At 40.1% G+C, this 22978-nt stretch overlaps 1 protein-coding gene across 2 annotated transcripts in view; it reads left to right on the top strand.

Annotated features, from left to right (window-relative positions):
* The window catches only part of LOC116840356 (heterogeneous nuclear ribonucleoprotein L), a 336043-nt gene that overhangs the window by 126827 nt on the left and 186238 nt on the right, over positions 1–22978 (top strand). For both annotated transcript variants that reach the window (XM_032806975.1, XM_032806976.1), the window contains exons 4-5: positions 6894–6979; positions 11853–11949. In XM_032806975.1, coding sequence (XP_032662866.1) covers positions 6894–6979; positions 11853–11949 — 183 coding nt within the window. The remainder of the gene's footprint in view (positions 1–6893; positions 6980–11852; positions 11950–22978) is intronic.

A 22978-nucleotide genomic window follows, 5' to 3' on the forward strand; every position in this document is an offset into this window, starting at 1 on the left:
CCCTTCGCCCCCTGACCATCCACCAGTCAGTTAGTCAGTCTCTCTCTCACTCTCTCTCTCTCTCCCCTCCTCTCTCTCTCTCTCTCTCTCTCTCTCTCTCTCTCTCTCTCTCTCTCTCTCTCTCTCTCTATGCTCTCTCTCTTGCTCTCTCACTCTCGCTCTCTTGCTTCCTTAAGCTTGATCTACAATATGCTCTTTGCTATCTGCTTTTCTCTTTATCTCTTTCTGACTCAACCTTCAACTTTAAGCCAGAAAGAGACAGAAGATAAGAAACAGAACGCAAAAAGTATGTTGTAGATCAGGCTTTACACTCTCTTTTTTGCTCCGTCGTACTTTTTCTCTTGCTCCCTCGCACTCGCTCTTTTGCTCTCTTGTTATCACACTTACTCTTTTATTTTCTTACTTTCTACCCCTTTTACTTTCTTGCTCTCGCTCTCTTGCTCTTTTGCTATCTCGCACTCGCTTTTTTTAACCTAATCTACAATGTGCTCTTTGCGTTCTGTTTCTTGTCTTTTTCTGGCTCAAAGCCTGATCTACAATATGCTCTTCGCTTCCTGCTTTTTTTTTTTCTTTATCTCTTTCTGACTCAAACCTTAAGTTGTAAGCCAGAAAAAGATAGAAGACAAGAAACAGAACGTAAAGAGCATATTGTAGATCAGGCTTAACCTTTAAGGCAGAAAAAGACAGGGGACAAAAACAGAACGAAAAGAGCATATTGTAGATCAGGCTTAAAGCTTAAGGTGTGAGTCAGAAAGAGATAAAGAAACAAGAAGCAAATAACACATTGTAGATCAAGCTTTATTCTCGTGCTCTCTCGCTCTCTTCCTCTTTTACTTTCTCGCTTTCTTCCTCTCTCTTCCTAGCTCTCTTCCATTTTCGTTCTCTTGCTTTTTCGTTCTCTTACTCTCTCGCTCTCTCGCTCTCTCGTCTTTGTTTTTTAGCTCAATCGACGCATCTCGCCCCCACCTCCCCAAGTCGCAGGTCGATCGAAGACGCGAAGGAGGGAACTTGAATTATTGGTTCTGTTTCGAGGTTGCACGAGAACGCACCCCGTGTTCGTCGCACGACGGTTTATGTTCGCGAGGGGAACCACCAAAGCCACCGACCGCTTGAGGCGAGAGCATTATCGTGTGCATATTGGTGGCGCGCATGATACGTTTCGTGTAACGCCGAATTAACGAGCTCAAGTTTCAGAGTCTCGGCTGCGAAGAGATCCCGAGGGACCTCTCTGGCCAGTTTGTCGCCTTCGCGGTTGGACCGCGAAGTGGATTATTAAAGCGCGCTCTCACAAAAAGCACACTCAAGTCCTGCGTATTTCAGCACGTTTCAGCGCACTCGAATATTTATACACTTGAATATTTATCTTTCTCTTCGTGTTCCTGGTAGAGATATGTGCTGTTTGCGTAAACATCTGTTATTGTCTGACTTTTAATGCACATTTATTACTTGTAAAAATACTGCGTGGAAAAAACTCAATACAGCTTTTATTCAGTAGTTGGAACTGTTTTCGCACATACGATATACTTCTTGGTCGTAATGTTTGTAATCAATATGACATAATACGACATAATCGTGTCTAAACATCTCGTAGCAGAAAATTGCGCTCACTCGCCGCGATTGACGATTTATACGCTCTATTATTCAGACGACACTCTCGACTGTCCGCTTGCGTGGCTAATCGCGAACGCGAGATAGCACATCGGCGCGTCTCACATTCGAGCTGCATCAAACGCGGCGCGAATTGTATTTTTCTCGGGTAAAACGGCGTGACTCACATTAGATTGCAACTAGTTGCATGTTTTCGTCTGGTCGCGAAAGATGCGCGCGCGCGCAGGCAAAGAATTCACGAAGAAGAAGAAGCTATTTTGGCAGCGAGCCACGTCGTGTCATCACTCGTGCCGCGCAAATTCGAGATTTCCACACTAACTCGACAGGTAAACACGCACGCGTTTACCGCTAAACGCTCTCAATTATCGGGAGAGTCTTGAAATAAAATGTGTCACGGTTTATCGACGTCTCAGTGCACTTAACTTGCCGCGCTCGACTTTTGGTATGACGTAGTCGTGAGTTTTGGTACATCAATATTGACAGCTGCTTAATAAAATAAATCGTGATTCTTTGAACCTGAATTGGGTTGTAAAAGCGCGATGGAAACACATCGGGTGTTATATGTATTATTATAGATTACTGAGACTTCGATTTGTCCCACACAATTTCAGTTATTATTTTGTTAAATATGATATGGAGCAATAACATATCGGATCCGCGTTTATATGTTGCTGATTGAATAATATTTTACTCGTTAACGTTCCATTGACTTCTGGGAATCATAGTTGTTTGATCATGCCATTCGTCGAAACGCTCGGCTGGCCGTTAATCCCCAAATACGTCCTCGTACCTGCACTATACCGATGAAGGATTAAACTAGAAACTGCTAATTGCAATGTAAATTAGTGCAAGGTGGACACGTCGCGCCTCTATTCCGTCTCTGATCTGTCGCGTTCCGTGCGGCGACGTGTAATCGATACGATTCTCAAGCGACGATGTTCGATCTCTCGGAGATAGAGAAGAGCAGGGTTAGATGTCCCACATTTCAGAATTTCGAAGTTACAACTTCTCAGGGACATCTAACTATTGTGACCGGCCGCATAAACATGATAGAGACAGCCCTCTCCTACGTGCCTTTTACTGCCCGCCATTATCCTGTTATATTTTGTTCTGGAATAACCAAAATGCGAACAAGCAGCGACGTGTAGCCGATACGGTTCTCAAGTGACGATGTTCGATCTCTCGGAGATAGGGAAGATCGGGGTTAGATGTCCCACATTTCAAAATTTCGAAGTTACAACTTCTCAAACAACTAATTGTGATTGATCGCACAAACATGATACACTGAGAGAAAAATGTATGATATTTGGAACTATAATGGCATAGTAAAAAGATTATAGGTTAGGAATATAATTTTTATAGTAAATATTACCATAATATTTGTAATATTTACAATATAAGCATAGTATAACTGACCCGTGTAAAATTTTTACCAGGAATTATAATTATTTGAAATAAAAAATATAGTAAGGTAGCAAATATTGAATGATAAGAGAAATTAACTATATAGTCAATACAATTGGAATATTTGGCAAATATATGTACATGTAACTATATTCCCAAAAGGTGCTTTACCATATATATAGAGTAATAAGATAGTGACTATAAATCTGTGTTCATTTTACTATATCTTCATGTTTAGATGAACTATAAATATATGTTTGAGGCCAAAACGAACTACAAAATATAGTGAGATTATAGTTATTCCAACTATTTTTATCTCTCAGTTTAAAGACAGCCCTCTCCTACGTGCCTTACTGCTCGCCATTATTCTGTTATATTTTGTTATGGAATAACCGAAATGTGAACAAGCAGCGACGTGTAGCCGATACGATTCTCAAGTGACGATGTTCAATTTCTCGGAGATAGGGAAGATCGGGGTTAGATGTCTCACATTTCAGAATTTCGAAGTTACAACTTCTCAGGCATCTAATTGTTATGACTGGCCGCACAAACATGATAGAGTCGTGCCTTACTGCCCCGTCACTATCCTGTCATATTTTGTTCTGGAATAACAGCGACTTGACCATCATGCCCCGGACTCAGTAGCACAAGGACTAAGGAGGCCACATATAAAACATTTATCTTGATTAGTAGTTTCAAGGTCTCCGCGAGAGGTTTGCGTCCCGTCGGCCCTTAATTATAGGTCAACTTTACTTTAGTCCGCCTATATGCTCGATTTCAATTATTTTATTAATGAAAATTACTTTTATTATACGAAACAGAATATATTATACATTTACGAGATATTTTATTCTAGCTAGTAACACGTCGCTTAATTCATTCACGATGGAGAGTATTAATGTAAAATGTCGAGAGACACGAAAATTTACTTTGCTACTACTGCATCACAGGTTTTTTCTACTTTTAACTAACTGTAATATTATTCCTATTTTAATGGAGTTCAGAGAAAAGTATCTATGTTCTAAAAGAACTTCGCGACTTCATTTCGCGACTTTATCTCCAGTGTTTTTCTCAAGATAAATATTAAAAAAGTACATGGGCAACATACCTCTGGAGGCCACCTAATCTTCCTTATAATAAATATTTTATGCATTTGAGATTTTGTAAATTAGGCAACAGTCACATGTCATTCTGTTTTTAAATAAATTTGAACTTTGCCAATTGTACGCGCAGACAACCGATAAAATCAGACAGTTTTTTAAAATACATGTAACAGACGATATAATAAATTCTCATATTTCTATTTCATAAATTGATATCACTAATTCCAAGTTAATTAATGGTATCGAGAATTTAACCAAAAATTAATGATATCGAATGAAATATTGATTCAAAAGTCAATAAGAGCCCGCGAAAAATGGCGGTTGCGGGATTCACCACAAATCCATAAATGAAATATGAAACGGGATATCGAACGTACCTAAAAATACAACCATTGTTTTTTCATTTGCGGATTAAATCGCAGTCGTCATCTTGAGTGGTTTCTCAAAAATATATAATCTCGTCCTTATTGTCTAGAAGTGGACCAATAAAACTGTTTCTTGTTGAATCAATAAGAGAATTAATTCACTGATATGATCAGTAAATATTCAGCTGATTTTCTATTATTAACTGATCCAATTAGCGAGATTTTACTGATTGCAGTGCTCATAATTATACTATCTGATTGCGATATATTCATAATTAAACCATCAGTTATAAATATAGAATTTCAGGGAAAAATTATTGTACTTTACAAAGTAGTGTAATTGTTTGAATTCTGATGAATTTTCCCTTATATATTGTGTCTTAAGAGAGAATTCTTCCAAAATCAAAACCAAAATATTCTAAGCACAATATTCTCAAAATTAAAGGAATTTCGTCTACAAGCATTACTTGCCGCGTATCGCGCATGAAGAGGCATTTTGCTTCAAGTAAACCTATTTGATTCAAAAGAGAAAAAAGTCAGAATAACATCTAGTAAATTTCCGACTACTAGTTCACTTGATTAGAGGAAAAGTACTCTTTCAGTAAAAGTTTCCCCTTGGAGAAAGGCATTACAGGAAACAGCGTCTTGCAACTAGAGTTCTTTTCTTTGAATGTTGGAATATTTTCTTTTTGTGACTTTGGAAGAACCCTCTTGAGATCTTTTATGAGAGAATTTCGCTGATAACAAGATTATATTTTTGCGAGTGTCCCGTATTTTTTCTAATATCGAAATTTTCTAATATCGAAAGTTCGAAATTTTGGTCGCAACGCGTCTCCCCCGCGAGCGAGATAGAAACGCGTCGAAACGTCGCCGACTCTTTCCTCGCAACGCTCGCGGACGCATGCGAATGCGGCTTGCGATTCGTTTCGTTGCCCCTTGACCTCTCGGCTCTCGCCGCTACGTGAACTTGTTGTTCAGACTTATCGCGAGCGCTGCGGCGAGAGCGATCGAACTTATGCCTCGGCGACTTTGTGCATGCGCCTCGATTCCCCGGAGAAAACGCATCGTGTAAACTTCGTTCGATTTGCAGCGCCTATGATATATGACGCGCATCGATCATGTACTCGAAATGGGTTAACGGAAATACGAGGTGCTTCAGAACTATCGCCGCTGCCCGCGACGACAGGTCTCACTGACGGACTAAGAAGAATGATGATTGTTTTGAACGATGAGATATCCCGAAATGATTCCTAGGGGTGATATATGAGCGGTTATATGGGGAGAACGTGGGAAGTTTTGTTAACGAAAGTGCATATCGCAAAGTTTCGTCCTTTGTCTTTGTCTTTGTCCGCGCGACGATCGACGATGCGATCTCTCTTGGGGGCTTGCCGATGTTTCACGAATTTTTGGCCATATTTCTGACGAAACGACAGAAAAAAAAATTAAACCGAAAAGAATGAAGAGAACCAAACTTCAGACGAAAATTGTTTTGCATACAGCTGCAATCAAGTTTTCGCCACATATGCTTTAAATCACTCCATTATATAGAATTTAGCACTCCTTCGAATTTAGAAGAATAATTTTTTCCTTAGGAATATTTATCTTCAAATGACACTGAAAATTCTTGTTTTTGCAGTTTTGATGGATAGCAACTTTTGTTTGTGAAACCAAGATTGCATGTTGTCTGATTAAGTAAATAATAATAATTGTTAAGTATCTCGTAAAAACTCGTAAAAACTATGAACTTGGGACCACACATGTGTTGTCCACACATGATAATTTTTACGTAAAACTTTGTGTTCTATCAAATGATCGAATAGAAATTATTACTTGAAAAGCAAAGTTAGCGTTCAAGTAACCTTGAAAAAGGCCACTTTTGAAAATTCAAGCTTGTCCTCCCTTTTCTCCCTCCCAACACTCAAACTTTTGTTTGAAACATTTTTTTCCATAATGTCTAGTTTTTAAGGTATTTACGTAAGTAAAATAAAGCGCTTGGTATATAATATGATATAGTTAGCATATCTATTCAAAATAGTAAGAATTAAGTGGCGCGTGCTTTCTAGTAGAATAAGAATCGAGTCGGATCAACGATCTGAATTCGAAATACAAAATGGTGTGAGAGAACGGCGACAGATTGACACGCAAAAATATCTCTCTCGCAAATCCTAAGTTGATCAAAAGGCAGCATCTCTCATGATTATTTCCTGCGGAATGCTCCGCTCGGAATTCGAGTCACGTAGAAATCCCCTCCGATCTACAAGTCTAGATATTCCCAGGTATTTCCCGGTATTTTTCAGAGGATCCAACTCGCGCGCTGCCTTTTAAATCAACAAAGCACGGAAACAGCAGGACTCTGAAATATCCGCCATGTCTGAACGCCCGTTAAAATGTTGCTTCTCCTTTTCTGTTGCAGGAAGTATTGCACGCGATTACGGCGAACACCGGACAAGTGCAGCGCATCGTGATCTTCAAGAAAAATGGCGTGCAGGCCATGATAGAATATCCTTTGCTATACACCCTCTGCTCGCCCGACACTCTGTGGCGCTGCGCGCGCGCAACGATCGAGCAAATTTGGCGGTTCGCTTTAATACTAATCTCGAGAATCGCCGTGTAAATCTCAATCGCGCAAATTAACACTTTAAATTCAACGGCGCGCTCGCGCATTACCCGCTCGCGATAAATCACCGAGAGGGACGATGCACGCCGGGGGGTGCAGCTAGTGTGTGCCTCCCTCTTTGCGCAGCGGCGTAATACTACTTTACGACTGCGGATATTGCGTGTTCGTGTATAAAGGATTAACAGAGCCGTGAAACTTTTCCGTGGGACGTATCAGCGAAATCGCCGGTATCTGTGCTCAGAGTTCGCGGAGATTTACTTAGCCTGTAAACGGCAAATGAGGAGATGGTGGGTCGTTTCTTCCCCCACTAAGTGGCCGTTGTAACGCGCGCGTGCACGTATTTTTGCAGTTTCTCACAGTAGAACAAATTAGTTAGGCATTGCCACCTCTTCGTTTGCAGATTTTACTGCGCGAAGAAGCGGTTTGATACCTCAATAACTTGATAAATATATTACTTATTGATTTAGACTTTGATATCGAATAACAATATCTAATAAGAGTCATATGTTGGTCTTTGCTCGGAAAGAAAGTTTAAGGGAAACTGGATTTAGTTGATTTCAAAGTGTACGTTGGCATATGCTTTATTTATACAGGATGTCCGATAACTGATCGAGCAACCGCCGTGTACGAGTCAAAATAATCATAAAAGTTATATACCATTTTTAAATTTTTTCAACATTTATTCCATAATTAATTAAAATGTATGAACAAATGAACGCACAAGAAGCGGTAGGACAGGCTCTGTGTGTAAAAGAAATGGCTTACCTCTTAGCAATGATGAGTAAACAGCTGATTTCGAGTAACGTATACGCGTCGCTTGTTACTCCGCCTCGAAATCAGCTGTTTACTCATCGTTGCTAAGAGGTAAGCCATTTCTTTTACACACAGAGCTTATCCTACCGCTTTTTATGCGCTTATTCGTTCGTACATTTTAATTATGGAATAAATGTTGAGAAAATTTCAAAATAATATATAACTTTTATGATTATTTTGACCCGTTCTACTCGTACACGGCGGTTGCTCGATCAGTTACCGGACACCCTGTATATTAGTCGTGAGAGGAATAGAGTGGAAACACGAAAATGTTCCTTTCAGAACACAAATATTTTTCTCTGACTTTCATTAAAATTGGGACAACATCGCAGTTAAAAAATAGAAAAAATATTGACTTAGGAGCAGCCAAATAATATTTTCAAGCATCCCGAAGTTTATTATTAATATTGTACATCGTGAGTGAATAAGTGACGTGTTATTAGTCAGATTGAAGTTTTCTACAAATGAATAGTACATTATTTCGGGTACTAAAATTTCCATTCATAAAATAATAGAAAGCAAGTATTATGGGTGAACGAAATAAAGTTGGCCATCACTGAGGGCCGATTCTTCAATGATAGTTTAAACTTAGATTTTAACTGAAACTCGGTTTAGACAAAACAAGCGCATTTTTGGAATAGAGTTTAAACTTGAATCCAAGTTTAAACTGCACGGAGAAAAGTAATTTTGCTCTTTTAGCAAAATCGTCGTTGCTACTGTATATTCCTAGTGACATCAAAAAAATTTAGTTGACGTAACTAATTTTACAAATTATTCGTTATCAGAGCAGAAGTAGTTTCGTTGCCAGAATGGAAAAAATTTGTTGGATGTATTTGTCTTAAGAATCACGTTAATTTGCTATTGATGCGAAATAATATATCCTTAGCAAATTTATTTGCTATCGGAGCAAAACTGCAACTGCTTATATAAATTATGGTTCTTATAGCAAAATAATTTGTAGATGCAGCAAATTATATCCAGCAAATAGTGATTAGTATTCTTAGCAAATCTTTTTGCTGTTCACGTAATAACGAAAAGATTTTGCTAGACCAGCAGAAAATTTTCTGGGCCAGCAAATTATTTTTTTCCGTATGTTATTGAAAAACCGGCCCTTAAGGGTCGGCAGGGTTGCGCGGAGATACAAAACCGATAGTCAGGAGATACTTTGTCTGTTAAATTTCATTTCCGCACAAAGATCGGTGTAAGACTCTTATTAGTCCGTTTAATAAAATTATCTAATTTTATTGAGAGAATACCGTCTCACCCAAACGACACAAAGAAAAGAGAGCGATTTAAGTCTCGCGCGCTGGTATAATTTCGTTTGGAGAAAACGAAGATAAGGGGACACGATGTGTTCTCATCGCGCGGAATTCGCCGCGGGAAAATCCCATCGAGCAATACGACGAGCGATCTGAATGTCCGCGGGAAATCCCGCAAATGACGTCGCGAAACGGTCGGCCCTTCGCTCGAGCGTATTGTCCTGTTTCACGCGAATTTGATTTACACGGCTAACTCTCGGAGGCGACAGAGCGCGCGAGTCAAAGGTCCCCCGCAGTAAAACGCATCCACGCTCGAGCTCGAGGTGGCGGCGGTGAACTCCGAAGCCCGCGGGATCAACTCGCCGTCTGACACGCTTCTCCGAGCGCCGGAAACTTTGTCAAGACACGCAGCGACAGTTACCGGCGTAATGAAGATTTATAACGGGGATTCGGTCCTGAGACGGGAGGCTCGACTTTTTCGCCATAAACTCCTTCCGCTCCTCTCGTTTGCTCCTCGCACCCGTTCGACGCTCCGTGCGCGTGCTCGACACTGACAAGTAACACTGATAAGTAACACTACCCAAGTGCCACACGCCAATCTTCTTGAAACATTGCACACATGTACACGGAAAAAACAATTCTGTTGGTGCAACCAAATTTTCGGTTGCTCAGAGATCAGATGAAAAATCGGCTGTAGGAACAGAAAAATTCTTTTATGAGGCTTCTGTATAGTTAATGGTTCTCAGTTGCCTCAACCGAGTTCTATCCTTGAATCTTCAGACGAATATTTACGGTTGCGACAACAGAAATATTACTTTTCATAGTAGAGATATCGTTTCTGATCATTTAATTTTCAGTTGGTTTCTATTTGGTTGCACCAAATTGAAATCAATTTCGAAATTTTTTTGCGTGTAGTACATCGAAAAACAGTAAACACGTATTTTTTTATTTTGGCTAACAAGGCATTTTAAGATTAGAAAACGCGTTCGAAAATTTAACATTCTATAGCACCATGATAACTAATGCTACTCCTGAGTCATTCCTTTATTGCTTTTATTCTATTATAATTTCATTGTCTGAATGTTTCTGAAGTCGCTAATTATGATTTTGACATTAGTCAAAAATGCGAGATTCAAAATGGCGAATCGAAATCGCAGACATTTCAAAGACTTTATTTTGGCTAACAAGACATTTTAAGGTTAGAAAACGCATTTAAATTAGAAAATTTAACACTCTATACTACCATGATAACTAATGCTACTCCTGAGCGTCATTCTTTTACAGCTTTTACGACATTATTATAATTTCATTGTCTGAATGTTTCTAAAGTCGCTAATTATGATTTTGACATTAGTTTTGCGAGGTTCAAAATGGCGGACCGAAATCGCAGACATTTTAAAGACTTTATTCAAAGTCAGTTTCGAAGAAGTTTTACCCCATGATTACGATTACGATACTAATGTCAAAATCATAATTAACTAATGTCAAAATGTCAAAATCATAATTAAACTAATGTCAAAATCATAATTAGCGACTTCAGAAACATTCAGACAATAAAATTATAATAGAATAAAAGCTGTAAAAGAATGACTCAGGAGTAGCGTTAGTTATCATTGTGCTATAGAGTGTTAAATTTTCGAATGCGTTTTCTAATCTTAAAATGCCTTGTTAACCAAAATAAAAAAATACATGTCTAATGTTTTTCGATGTACTACATGTGTGCAAAGTTTCAAGAAGATCGGCGTGTGGCATTTGGGTAGAATGTGTTACTTGTGTGAGAATGTTGCGTGTGCGTGAAGGAAGGAGGAGGAAGAGAAACAGAGGGAGAGGGGCAGAGTCGTATTTTCGGTAAATCTCCACGTGGCGGAATATATTCTGTATTATGATCCGGGCAATAGTCGAGCCGTGCTGCGTCCCGTGCGACTATAAATTCGTTAGGCATCGCGTTGCGCCGGGTTTTATCGCCATTTACATTGTGCAACGACCACTTTGTGGGAGAGTAACGCTGTGCCAGGCTGTGGTTGCGAACTCCTTGAAATTTCCGTGTTAGTGCGTTACGTTCCAGCATATTTCGTCGATCGCGCCGTACCGCCGTCGTGTCCGCTCGCAACATTTCGCATGGTCTTATTTCCCTCGACGAGCAGCGCCATTTAATGCACGCGATATCAAAAGCGAAACGCCCGATAGAATAACTTCGCGAGATTGATGAAACTTGAAATTACGCTCGTTCATTATTTTCTGCAAGTTGTGACGTCCGATAAGTGCGACGTTCCACGTGTTATCGTCGGATTTTTCACTTGACGCTCTCGATATTGAACGTGCAACAAAAATTGGAACTATTCTTATCAGTTATTTTCCGTGCAGATTATATAATACTCGATAAGTGCAATACTTTTCAAATTTCACGTGTTATCATCAGATTTTCCACTCTCACGATATTGAACAAAATATGCAACAAAAATTTGAACTATTTTTATCAGTTATTTCTCTCGCAAATTATAACGCTCGATAACAGCAACGCCTCTCAAGATTCACATATCATCGCCGTGTTCGCGCGAATGACAAATTTATTGTGATTTGAGTGGGTTTCCAAACCGACCGCCAAAGTGAAATTACCGAAGTTAATTTCCCTGCCCACAAATTGTCAAGCATACAATCCTTAACCGATCTCTTCGGCCATCACGTTTGATTCGGTAGAATCTGCAACTAGAGTGAAAGAGGCGCTTCACGGGGCTGACATTTACTCGGGCTGCTGCACACTGAAAATCGACTACGCGAAGGTGAGTACACATTAGCGATTACCTCTTCACAAATTGTCGTCCTGCCTCTCTTTTCGAGCTGAGATATGCAAATGTCACCGGCGTAACGGCGAGGCGAATCGCTCTCCTCGTGACATGGAAAAGCAACCAGCGAGAGAGAGGGAGAAATAGAACAGAAATAGTAGGTATGTGGGGTACTGTGTCCTTAAAAACGGCGCGCTTTACATAATGCAACTCGCGCGGGCGTTCGGGAAAAACCTGTTCGCTCTATTCATTGTGCGCGCGACTCGTTACAAATTCCAATTAGCGATACCGCGAGCGCCTGAGCGGCCGCGGAGAGGAGTGAACGGGACTCTCTATTGAGTATTTCGTAGCGGCTAATTAGGGACGTTCCGTTTAAGTGTACCGGTCGACATGTCGACAGACAGAGCTTGAACGCACCTCATCGCGCAGCTGCCGTTGAGAATTACACGGAGCGCCATTAGAGAGAGAACTTCGACCGGGGAAGATGTGCGTAAACTATGCTATATCGCGCGGGCCCCCGAAGCCGCCGTAATGTCTGCCTTCAAACAGGCGGGATTTTCCATGTAGGTCGCTTCGACGTGAAGTTTGTAATTCTCCGCGGCTGTTAGCGGATTTATAATCGACGCGCGAATATCCGACGAGAGAATTCCACCCATCCGCGGGAAATCTCGTGTAATTTGCACTGGACGATAATTAATTTCACGAGCGCGGACTAATCTATGGCATTGGACCAATTTAACTTTATATTCGCGTAATTGAGCGGCACGTATACATCTCGTAACCCGAGCCGAGATTTCGGCTCCGCGTTAACCCTGCAGCTTCCAGCGAACTCGAACGTAACACAATGGAGGATCTCGGGGCGTTATACAGACTGTTGCCTTTTGGTGCCAGGAATTGCGTCACTTAGTGCTGTTTTAGAGACAAAGAAGGACTTGTTCGTTAGTATCCGATCGTCTCAGTCTAACTGCGTTCAATCTTCGTTAGACATCTGAGATAATCGGATGTTAAATGATGTTTGAATGAGTGAGCTTCTTTTCAGTATGAAAGAATCCGTATAATCTCAGTACGAAAAAAACGGCAGAAAATAAATGTTTGTAGTATTAATGCGGAACAACAGCTTGTTGTTTAATTACGAAGTAATTGACGGGTTTGCAATTTCTTGTAAAAAACAATACTAACATTGAACTACTAAAGATTTCTCATAAAAAAATAGTAATCTGTTTAACATTAGAATTACCAAAGCAATGACGGCTTTGTTATGAATTTACTATCAAAATAAATTAAAATAGGATTTTTTAAATCAAAATGAGTTTTTTATTAAACTTATAACGGTGCCTTTAGTACTTTTAATTGATGTTGAATGCAATTTAAAAGAACGTAGAAAGTCTTTCTCTATCTTCAAATTTACGTATTTTTTTCAGTAACATTATTTTGACCACTTTGACTGAAATTCATTAAATAGTAGTCTTACAGTGTTAATACTGTATTTATTTATTTATTTTATCTCGAGATTTTTTCCCATTGATCCTCCAAGTTCGACGAAATTTGCAGGATTAAAGTAGAACCCAAATTTCGACTCAGGAATCTATAATGATGAAATAATATATACATTGAGAAAAAAATTTACTAAACTTCAAAAAACGTTTGTTTGGATAGTACTGTGAAGATATTTGTTTAAATTAATTATTTTCTAAAATTAAAGAAACAAATTTATATTTAAAACTTCTTTATTTAATTTTAGAAATTAATTACTTAATTTAAACAAATATCTTCATAGTACTATCCAAACAAACGTTTTTTGAAATTTAGTAAATTTTTTCTCAGTGTACAAAAGTGTTTGCTACTTTTTTTTTTACTTAGTTTCATTGTGAAGTTGCATTATATATTATGAAGTTGTATTATTATATATAGTTCTCATCGCGGCCTCCAGATCGAATCTCGGTCGGTAAAAAGCTAAACTGCCGATTCGAGTCACTTATCGTAACCAATGTGCCGGAGGCAGTCGTAAATCTCGTAATTTAACGCTTGTAAGCAACGAGCGCGACATAAGATGGATTAACTGGTTTTTATCTGATTCTACTTACTGCGAGCATTAGCGTGACACGGCAAACGGCACGGCGGCACTCTTTCACGTCGCTTGTCACGACTTTCACGCGAGAAGAATTAAGCTTCCTTCACACCACGCGGTCGCCGTTGAGCGAACGAACTTTTGTTTCCAAGGGATGTGCCTCGCGGGATCACTTCGTGCAATTTATTTCTCGGAATGATTTGTCATTTCTCTCAGAGCTGCACAGAGTTAGACCAGTGGTATTGAGGAGGCCGGGGCTAGTTGTCTTTGTGTGATTATCGTGAGGGAAGCAGTGGAAACGGAATTGCAAAATATTCCTTTTGAAACATAAATATTTTCTCTGAGTTCCATTGAAATTGGAACAGTATTGCAGTTAGAAAATAGAAAAAAACTGAAACAACCAAAAATACATACTTTCAGCGTCTCGAAATTTCGTATTAGTTTCCTCCATCGTGAGTAAATTAAGCTAAGTGACGTCGTGTTAGGACGAAGTTTTCTGCAGAAGCAAATTTTTCTTGCTTTCATAGTAAAAGTTATTTAGTTGTGATAGCTAAAAGATTTGCTGATATATATATTAGCAAATCAAAAATATATTAGCAAATCTTTTAGCTATTACAACCAAATACTTTTACTATGAAAGCAAGAAAATTTGCTCCTGCAGTTAATATTTTTAGTTGCCCATATATTAGCAAATCTTTTTTAAAAGTAACAAATATTTTTTTTCCGTGCATGAATAACCCGCGCGGTATCATATTGAGTTGTGCAATAATTCATTTCGGATTTTCTCTCCAGATATAGTGAAGCGATTATATTTTTAAAAGTAAGTCTGTGATACACTGTTCCAGGTGATAAAAGCAGATTTCATTCATAAAGCTATTGAAATCGTACATATGGACGAACGAGGGAAAGTTGGCCATTATTTAAAAAGCCGGGGCGGGGCTGTCTCTTCACTCCGAAACTATAAATCAGAATATATACAATATTTTATATGTGGCCTTCTTACCTCGAGTTGCTGTGCCAACTTGCTTTGAATCAAGTTGGACATGTTGCCGTATGTTCGTATTTCGATTATTGCAGAAGAAAATATATGGTTCAATACGGGCACAAAACATCATACAAGATGTTTGTCTTTATCATGTTAGTCACAATCGATTATTGTGTGAAAAGTTGTAACTTGTAAATTTTAAAAGAAAGTGTGCCCGGTCAGACTACCTTGCCATCTTTTCATACACGAGATACGAATAGAGAAGGCGTTTCTTTTTAATCTTTTTTATTATGTACGCTCCCTTTGGTTACTGTTGAAAATTACTAGCTTCAGACTTCAAAAGGTTATCATTTGCTCTTGTCTCTGAAGCGGCCGCTGCAGTGTCAGCTCTGCGACAGAGGCGTCCGAGAGATTGAGAGAGAAAGAGAGATAATGTGTGTCCGCCCTTTTAAAAATATAATCGCTTCACTATATCTGGAGAGAAAATCCGAAATGAATTATTGCACAACTCAATATGATACCGCGCGGGTTATTCATGCACGGAAAAAAAATATTTGTTATTTTTAAAAAAGATTTGCTAATATATGGGCAACTAAAAATATTAACTGCAGGAGCAAATTTTCTTGCTTTCATAGTAAAAGTATTTAGTTGTAATAGCTAAAAGATTTGCTAATATATTTTTGATTTGCTAATATATATATCAGCAAATCTTTTAGCTATCACAACTAAATAACTTTTACTATGAAAGCAAGAAAAATTTGCTCCTGCAGTTGATATTTTTAGTTGTTCATATATTAGCAAATCTTTTTTTCCGTGTGGTGTTTGTATATGAAACTAAATTTTGGTAAAGTAATATAAAGTGTAGTGCCCTTCTCCGACAAGGGCCTGATGTTCCCTAGCTTCGACAGTTTCAATATGAATTCGCAGGCTACTCCCGTCGACACCTGTTAACGTCGACCCGCGCGCGATATTGCCGTCGCGGCGTCTTGATTGAAAATATCGGTTTCTTATTGCGTAAGGGAGTCCAATCATGGAGTAGCAAAAATAATGCAACGACAACGGTCGACGATAACATAATTTTGCTCGGTCGCTCGAACGAGCGACTCGGAATTACTTCGATTCACCGTTATCCTTTCCGGTCGTTTCCTTGCCACCGAGCGCGCGCAAGTCATATTGGAAAATGTTAGATATTTATTGGCGATCGCGACCGTATTTTCCGTTCAAATATCGCGCACAGCTGCTTCTTCTTGCTACCTTTGGAGTGCACACTCGAAATCGCAAAGTGCACTTAATCGACCGTCCGCGGACTCACTGTAATGAACACCGGCGTTTGTTTGTTTGCTACCAAAAGGGACTCAGGCCAATTATTGTTGGAGGATTTAACGCGTCGCGGAACATTATAATTAACATCCTCGCTCGCGAAAGATCAGCTTACAGTCCGAGGTAACGAGAGAAAGAGAGAGAGAGAGGGAGGGAGGGATGGAGTGAGAAAGAGTCTATTTCATAAAACAAACTCAATGAAGCCTAATCCTCAAAATAAAAAGCGTAAAAAGAACCAAAAAGAAATTCCGTATCGTGCAACCTCGATGTAATTAAGTCGTAACCTTCACGAAATGATCCGAGACAAACAGGAGTGTAGAAGGGAGTTTTCTCACATCGCGAGGTATGTCGGCAAAAATTCACAGGCGGGGTGGAAGAGCGTCGCGCATACCACGACCGTGGAGACAGCTATAGAACCACGTTCGCGGTAGTAGAGAGCGACAAGCGAAAATAGAGTCGAAGGTGCAGCCCAAGGCTCGAAATTGGATTTCAAGGCGGAGCTTCTGACAGGAGCTTTACTCTCTTCTCCTCTTCTCTTCCTCTCCTGAGCCCACCTATCGCCAATAGAAAGGCCTGCCAAATAGCGGCTTGCTGCTTGCTGCTTCAACGTATCGGCTATGCCGCGCATGGGCCTCTCTCATGAGTCATGCCGCTGGATCGCGCGTGTATCTACGAAAGGATAAAAGCGGAGAAGTATATTTAAAGGTCGTTCTACATTAATTGCAAGCCGATCGCAAGCGGACGCAATTCTTCTTGCGACAGCCAATCGGAAGGATTAATGGTGCTATTGACGCTTCTGATTGGCTGTCGCAACAAGAGTTGCAATCGACTTGCAACTAATGTAGAGCTGCGTGCGGAAACACGCACTGTGTGCATACTACTAGACGATAGCCGTTGGAGTGAGCGAAATACAAGAGTGAGATAAAAAGAGAGGGAGAGTACTCGAGTGACGTTTCCGAACGCAGCATAGAACGACCTTAATGGAGATATATATCTCTCTCTCTTTCTGTCTTTTTGCCTCTCTGTATCTCTCTGTCTGTCTATCTGTCTGTCTGTCCGTCTCTCTCTTTTTCTCTTATTGTTTATTTCTTTTTTTTACGTATTTTACTTTATTCTCTCTGCGCATCATTCATACCAATTAATCTGCGAATTATAAACGACTCCAAATTATTTATACAATTTGTTTTTATTTTTATATTTCTGTAATTTATGCGCGCGCGTTTAAGGGAATAATGTCTTTCTCTGTTACTCGATACATTTCACTAGTCGCACCGCTTTTTCTCGGCGCGATCGTTAGAATTCCGCGCTCTTTTCTGTACGTTCTCCCGTCTAATATATCCTTCCTCCTCGTTTTTAATTTTACAAATATTCTGAAACGAAACGTATGCTATTTTTCTACGGCTCATTTCCGCGTTCTCCTCCGGAGTTCGCCGGCCCGTGTTCAAAGATAGTATTGCAGCTGTGAGAACACTCACACCGCGAGTTAACACGTCCCATCTATTGTTTCCATTGTCCCGCCCGCTGAGCCTTCCTTTTTCTCCGCCGAAATTTCGGCGGTGACTTCGATATCACGAACGTTATGACTTCGCTAAAGCGCGAAACCGCGCACCCTTTTTACCCCACCAGCCTTCAAGAATATTCAGAAGATCATCATTAAAATCTGAGATCGCCAATGCTAGTCATTGCGACTTACACTTCGAATAACAATTTCGTAACGGAACATAATTGGTACACGAAAAATAATTTGTTGGCCCAGCAAATGTTCTGCTGGTCTAGCAAAATCTTTTCGTTATTATGTGGACAGCAAAAAGATTTGCTAAGAGTACTAATCACTATTTGCTGGATATAATTTGCTGAATCTACAAATTATTTTGCTATAAGAACAATGATAAATTTATATAAGCAATTGCAGTTTTACTCCGATAACAAATAAATTTGCTAAGGATACATTATTTCGCATCAATAGCAAATTAACGTGATTCTTAGGACAAATACAATCAACAAATTTTTTCCATTCTGGCAACGAAACTACCTCTGCTCTGATAACGAATAATTTGTAAAATTAGTTACGTCAACTAAATTGTTTTGATGTCACTACGAATATACAGTAGCAACGACGATGTTGCTAAAAGAGCAAAATTACTTTTCTCTGTGTATGACATTATTCTCCTCTCGTAAAGAGAGCGATTAAAAACATTAAGAGTTGTAAAAAAAGCTGTATAAAAACAAAAAAAAGGGGAGAATAATAATATTCTCTCCGTGCAACTAGCATTGGTAATCTACGGTTAAATTGTCCCTCCGGCGTGAACCAGCGAGAAAGAATCGGCCTGTTGAAATGAGAAACTGATGAAGCCGCTCGATATTTATGAGCCGTGGATCGCTTTGGGCGCAACAACAGCTGCAGGCGGCTCCAATTGTCTTCTTAATTGGGGCGTGATGTCAAATCTATTTAAATGTCGGGCCGTTATCGCGAGCGTCGTCGCCCTATTCGTCGCCGTTATATTCGACGACGACGGCAGCGGCGGGATGTACTTCCGGGACTTTTAACCGAATCAATTCCCTTCGTCGTCGTATCATACTCGCCGAGGGTGACGGCAAGATGAACGCGAACGACGTGCTCGTCGACACCGCCGCGGCGGGAACTCTTCATTCAGCGAATATCGTAAGGTACGTTGACGGGTTAACAAAGTTGCTCTACGTGCCGGCTTATCATTCTGGCGAGGGAGGAGGAGGAGGAGAGAGAGAGAGAGAGAGGCAGGGAGCGCACGCGAATTTATTGGATGGGAAATACGTATCGCCGGGAAACGAAAGTATTTACTTGCCGTTCGAGCAGCTTTAACGACTTTAGCAACGCGAACACATACACATGCGCGCGCATTCCGCCACGTTCGACATGTTTTACGAGACCCTCGAAAATCTAAAGAGGCAAGAGGATCAGAGGGGAGACGTCGAGCACGTGGACAAGAAACGGCGAGAAGAAGTGCCGAGAGAGCTCGTCCGGGCTGTCTCCGGGACCATTGCCAGTCCTTTGGTCCGACATTTCCCGAGCAAGTTGATGTCGACTCGGCGTTAACGATTTGTTTGAATGCGCCATCCTTTCACGGAGCTTCCCGCGTTGATCCGGACATCTCGCGAGCTTGATTGTTCTTTAAGAAACGTTCAGAGGGATGGAGGAGATAGATAGGTCAATATATTTTATATCTATATGTACAGAGTGTTCCAGATTCGTCTCCGCAACGATCGTAGGAATGTAGAGCGGATTGACGTGAATATAAAAGTATAATATTGTTTTGCGATATTCGCAATAAATCTCGAGGTATTAATTAAAGAAGATTGGTGAATAGTCACGCGCGATATGATACTAGATCAGCTGTAAATTGTAGAGACGAGACTGGAACACCTTGTATAGATAGATAGATAGATATTAAAAAAGTTTTTTGAAGTAATTAGCAAATGTACTTGGTTGAGCGTTTCAGTGCAATATTTGGTAATCAATGTTAGTAATGTAATAATTATATGCATCAGAAGTCGTCTGATAATAATTACAAAATGCACTGAGGGAAAAATACTTGAAAATTTATTTGTATGGGAGAAAAACGTTTATCTCGCAGAAATAAACGTTATTTCACAAAAATAAATCTTATGTCTCGTAGGTAAATTTTCAAGTATTTTTTTCCTGATATAACTAGTAAAACAAATGCTTCGTTTGAACCAACAAAATAATCTCGTAAATAACACGAAATAATCTGGCAATTATACTAATTACTACATAGTTTGACTGTTACCACAGTATTCTCTCTCTCTCACCATATGATGCGATAAATATTAGCAGTGTGTTAATTACAAAGTAACTAACAGTAAAGTAACAACGGTTAATTACGAAAGTGTAAAACACATAAAAAATAAAAGAAGATAGAAGAACGTTGAGCACAAAGGGAAAATATTACGAGCTAAGCTAAAATAAAGATAAGAGAAAAAATGTAAAAAGGAAATGAAGCTGCTCCAAAAGCGCGCAGTCTATAGTTTCTTCGTCAAAATTAATTTGCCCGGCTAGGTGGCAGTGCCTTTTAACTGCCTTTGCCACAGAATGGAGTGAGACGAAGTACTTAAAGAACTTTGATTTGAAACCGCTCGCTGTATTCGTGTTTTTTATGTCATCCAGCAAGGAGTTGCTTCAAGCAATGATTATACTGTCGAAAGAAGCTTGATCTGCAAAGAGAGAGAGGGGAGAAGGAAAAATATTGCATGAGGGGGAGAATCGCGTTTTAGGGAGCGATCGCAACGCGAATAAATGCTAAACGCGAAGAGGGATAACGTCTTTCTCGATTACGCCGTGCGAATTTCGCGGTGTCCTTTCGTTTTGCGCGATTGTCGTCGGGCTGCGCGCAAATGGAGAAATGCAAATTTGGCAATCATTCACGTTATTATTACGTGGGGCGCGTCTTGCCGCGTGCGAAGGGAATATAACGGGGCGGACTCGCTGTCGGTCGTTGTGGAAAAGAGCAGCGTTACGTAGACAGCGCATAATGGCGCATGGAGAACAATTACCGGTGCACGGTTTGTTGCGTGAAATCGCGGGATTTGAAGAAGTATAATTTTCCACGACTTCGCGAATTACGCGGGCGGGGCTCGGACTTGAAATTGCATTTCCTCGTGAGCGCGAGCGCACCGCACTCCGTGAATTATCCGGCATTTCATTGCTCCCAGAGAGGGAGAGAGAGAGAGAGAGAGAGAGAGAGAGAGAGAGAGAGAGAGAAGGGGGGAGAGGGAGGAAGAGAGTGAGTGCGCCGCGTCTGATTATACCGCTGGTGGATGCGCGTCTAACCGACATTCGTATTAATTAAGCATCCACGCGAAGAGCTCGTCTTCGATCGAGTTTCTCCTCTTCGTCGGCAAACGAAAACTGTGCTGCACCTCGTGCCTTTTTTATTCCCTTTGCAACATTAATTGTGCACGCTGCATTATAACGTACCAACGTAAATTCGTCCTAACGACATTAATCCCTTGTTGGCATCACTTATTCTTCGCTGCTCAATTTAGCACGCTGCCTCTACGAGAGCCAATCACTTTTCCGCTGTGTTCTTACTAAAAAATGTCTACGAGTTTTTTTCTTCATCTCACGTATAGATATCACAATTTTTCGTGTACAAAAGGCAAAGCTTTGAGAAACTTTTCACGATTTATTATTTTGTTTGTTATTTTTACTTATATATTTATTATTCCACTTTATTATTTTATTTCTTATTTTAAGTAATAGAAAATAATAAAAAACCAATAAAATGAGAAATAATAAGAAATATTTATTTTGATGAAGGATCTTAATTTTGGGATCATGACTTTATATTTTAAAGAGGATCTCAGTTTTTTTCGTCTTATTTATTGTTTTTAAATAATAGAAAATAATAAAAAACAATAGAAAATAATACAAAAACAATAGAAAGTGATAGAAAATAACCATAGAAAACAATAGAAAAATAGAAAAAATAGAACAATGGAATGAAAAATAATAGGAAACCTTTTTTCTTTATGAGAGATCTTAATTCTGGGATCTTGACTTTGTATTTATTGTTTTTAAATAATAGAAAATAATAACAATAGAAAATAATACAAAAACAATAGAAAGTGATAGAAAATAACAAGAAGAAAACAGTAGAAAAATAGAAAAAATAGAACAATGGAGTGAAAAATAATAGGAAATATTTTTTCTTTATGAGAGTTCTTAATTCTGGGATCTTGACTTTGTGCTTTGAAAGCGATCTCAGGTTCTCGCGCGTCAACCCACGATGAGTGCCGGGACGGACAGCCACTCCCTCGACGAATTCTCCCGGTGGAGGACGCATTAAACGCGGGCGCTTTTCAAGCGCGTCTATTCCCTTCTGCGTTATAATGTGTTACGCGGTAGTCCGTTTTCATTATCGTAATTATTTGTCGTCGGCGCCGGCTATACGCGGAGGAATAGCGTTGACCCGACGATTATCGCGATTATCGCGCGAGCTACCGCGGTCCCCGATATATACCGCTTTCGCGCGCTCTCCCGTAATGGGTCGGCGGTCAGCCGCGTTTTATCTCCGTCCCGTACGCACGCGGTTTTATTCCGAAGGCGAATATCATTGTTATCTCCGCTGTTACGCGCGCGAATAGCTGCCCGAAATTACAACAACGGACGGAGTGCCGGATTACAAGCGTTCCGATGGAACGATCTTGTGTGCGTTGCTGGTTTACTGTCGGAATAACGTAATGCCGGGGCGCTTTACCGTAACGTGGCTGCGACCATTATTATTGTTATTATTATTATTATTATTATTATTATACATTTGGTCGCCGCGGCTTAATTGCGAGGTGGGTGCTGGTGAAAATAGGAGCGCTTCATTAACCGACGCCCTCTGACCTTTGCCAGCACTTAGCACGTCGCATATGGAACGGGCTTTTTTGTCCGAGATTATTCGCGCCGGCGAAATATGGAGTTCCATGAAATTACGCGTTAAAGGGGCACCTCTTATCTGCGCGGTGCTGAAGTTCGGGCGGGCTCCAGAAAGATAAAACGAGAAGGGAAACGTCGGCGCGACGGGAAGACCGGTTTCGCGCCGTTACGCGGAACCGACGTAATTTGCAATTCGTTAAATTGAATTCCGCTGCCGACCGGACGTTCAGAG

This window comes from Odontomachus brunneus, unplaced genomic scaffold (genome assembly GCF_010583005.1).
Source record: "Odontomachus brunneus isolate Ranch 3 - 2012 unplaced genomic scaffold, Obru_v1 Obru_scaffold_009, whole genome shotgun sequence".
NCBI lineage: Eukaryota > Metazoa > Arthropoda > Insecta > Hymenoptera > Formicidae > Odontomachus > Odontomachus brunneus.